Source organism: Apaloderma vittatum, unplaced genomic scaffold (assembly GCF_000703405.1).
Source record: "Apaloderma vittatum isolate BGI_N311 unplaced genomic scaffold, ASM70340v1 scaffold33378, whole genome shotgun sequence".
Taxonomy (NCBI): domain Eukaryota; kingdom Metazoa; phylum Chordata; class Aves; order Trogoniformes; family Trogonidae; genus Apaloderma; species Apaloderma vittatum.
Genome location: NW_009731792.1, coordinates 1,380 through 1,920, shown reverse-complemented (window position 1 = coordinate 1,920; position 541 = coordinate 1,380). Strand labels below are relative to the sequence as shown.

At 59.7% G+C, this 541-nt stretch overlaps 1 protein-coding gene across 1 annotated transcript in view; it reads left to right on the top strand.

Annotated features, from left to right (window-relative positions):
- LOC104278370 (M-phase inducer phosphatase 1-like) overlaps nucleotides 1–512 on the top strand; it is a gene marked incomplete at its 5' end in the record, with an annotated part of 4,185 nt that extends 3,673 nt beyond the window's left edge. The window contains one exon of the mRNA XM_009875316.1: nucleotides 372–512. Within this exon, the coding sequence (XP_009873618.1) occupies nucleotides 372–512 (141 nt within the window). The remainder of the gene's footprint in view (nucleotides 1–371) is intronic.
- Nucleotides 513–541: the final 29 nt, after the last annotated feature.

Sequence of the window (541 nt, the reverse complement as noted above, 5' to 3'; positions counted from 1 at the left end):
GGACCCTTCAGGGCTGCAGGGCGTGAGCCAGGCACGCTGGGACATGGGTGCTCTTCACATCTGGGCGATGTCAGGGTGAACACGAGATGAGATTTAGCTTGTGCGTTGCTGCCTGCCGGAAGATTTGGGGCGAGAGCTCTGTACGCAGGGCTGAAAGCCCGTTGTTTCCAGCTCTCGCTCCAGCAGGAGCTCTAATGTTCCAGCAGGAGCTCTAAGGTGTCGCTCGGCTTCGTTGTGAGCGTCTGGTGTGAAGCTGATCGGGGGGTCTCCTGTTTGCTCTGGTGGTGATTTTTGAAGGGCTCAGGCCGAGTCTCTGAGAGCTCCTCGCTCCTGGGACACCCCGAGGTGACACCAGCTTTGTCTTTCCCCAGAGCTTCTGCGAGCCCCAGAGCTACCGCCCCATGCACCACGAGGACTTCAAAGAGGACCTGAAGAGGTTCCGCACCAAAAGCCGGACCTGGGCCGGCGAGAAGAGCAAAAGGGAGCTCTACAGTCGCCTGAAGAAGCTCTAAGAGCCCCACTGAGCCAGCAGGGACTGCCC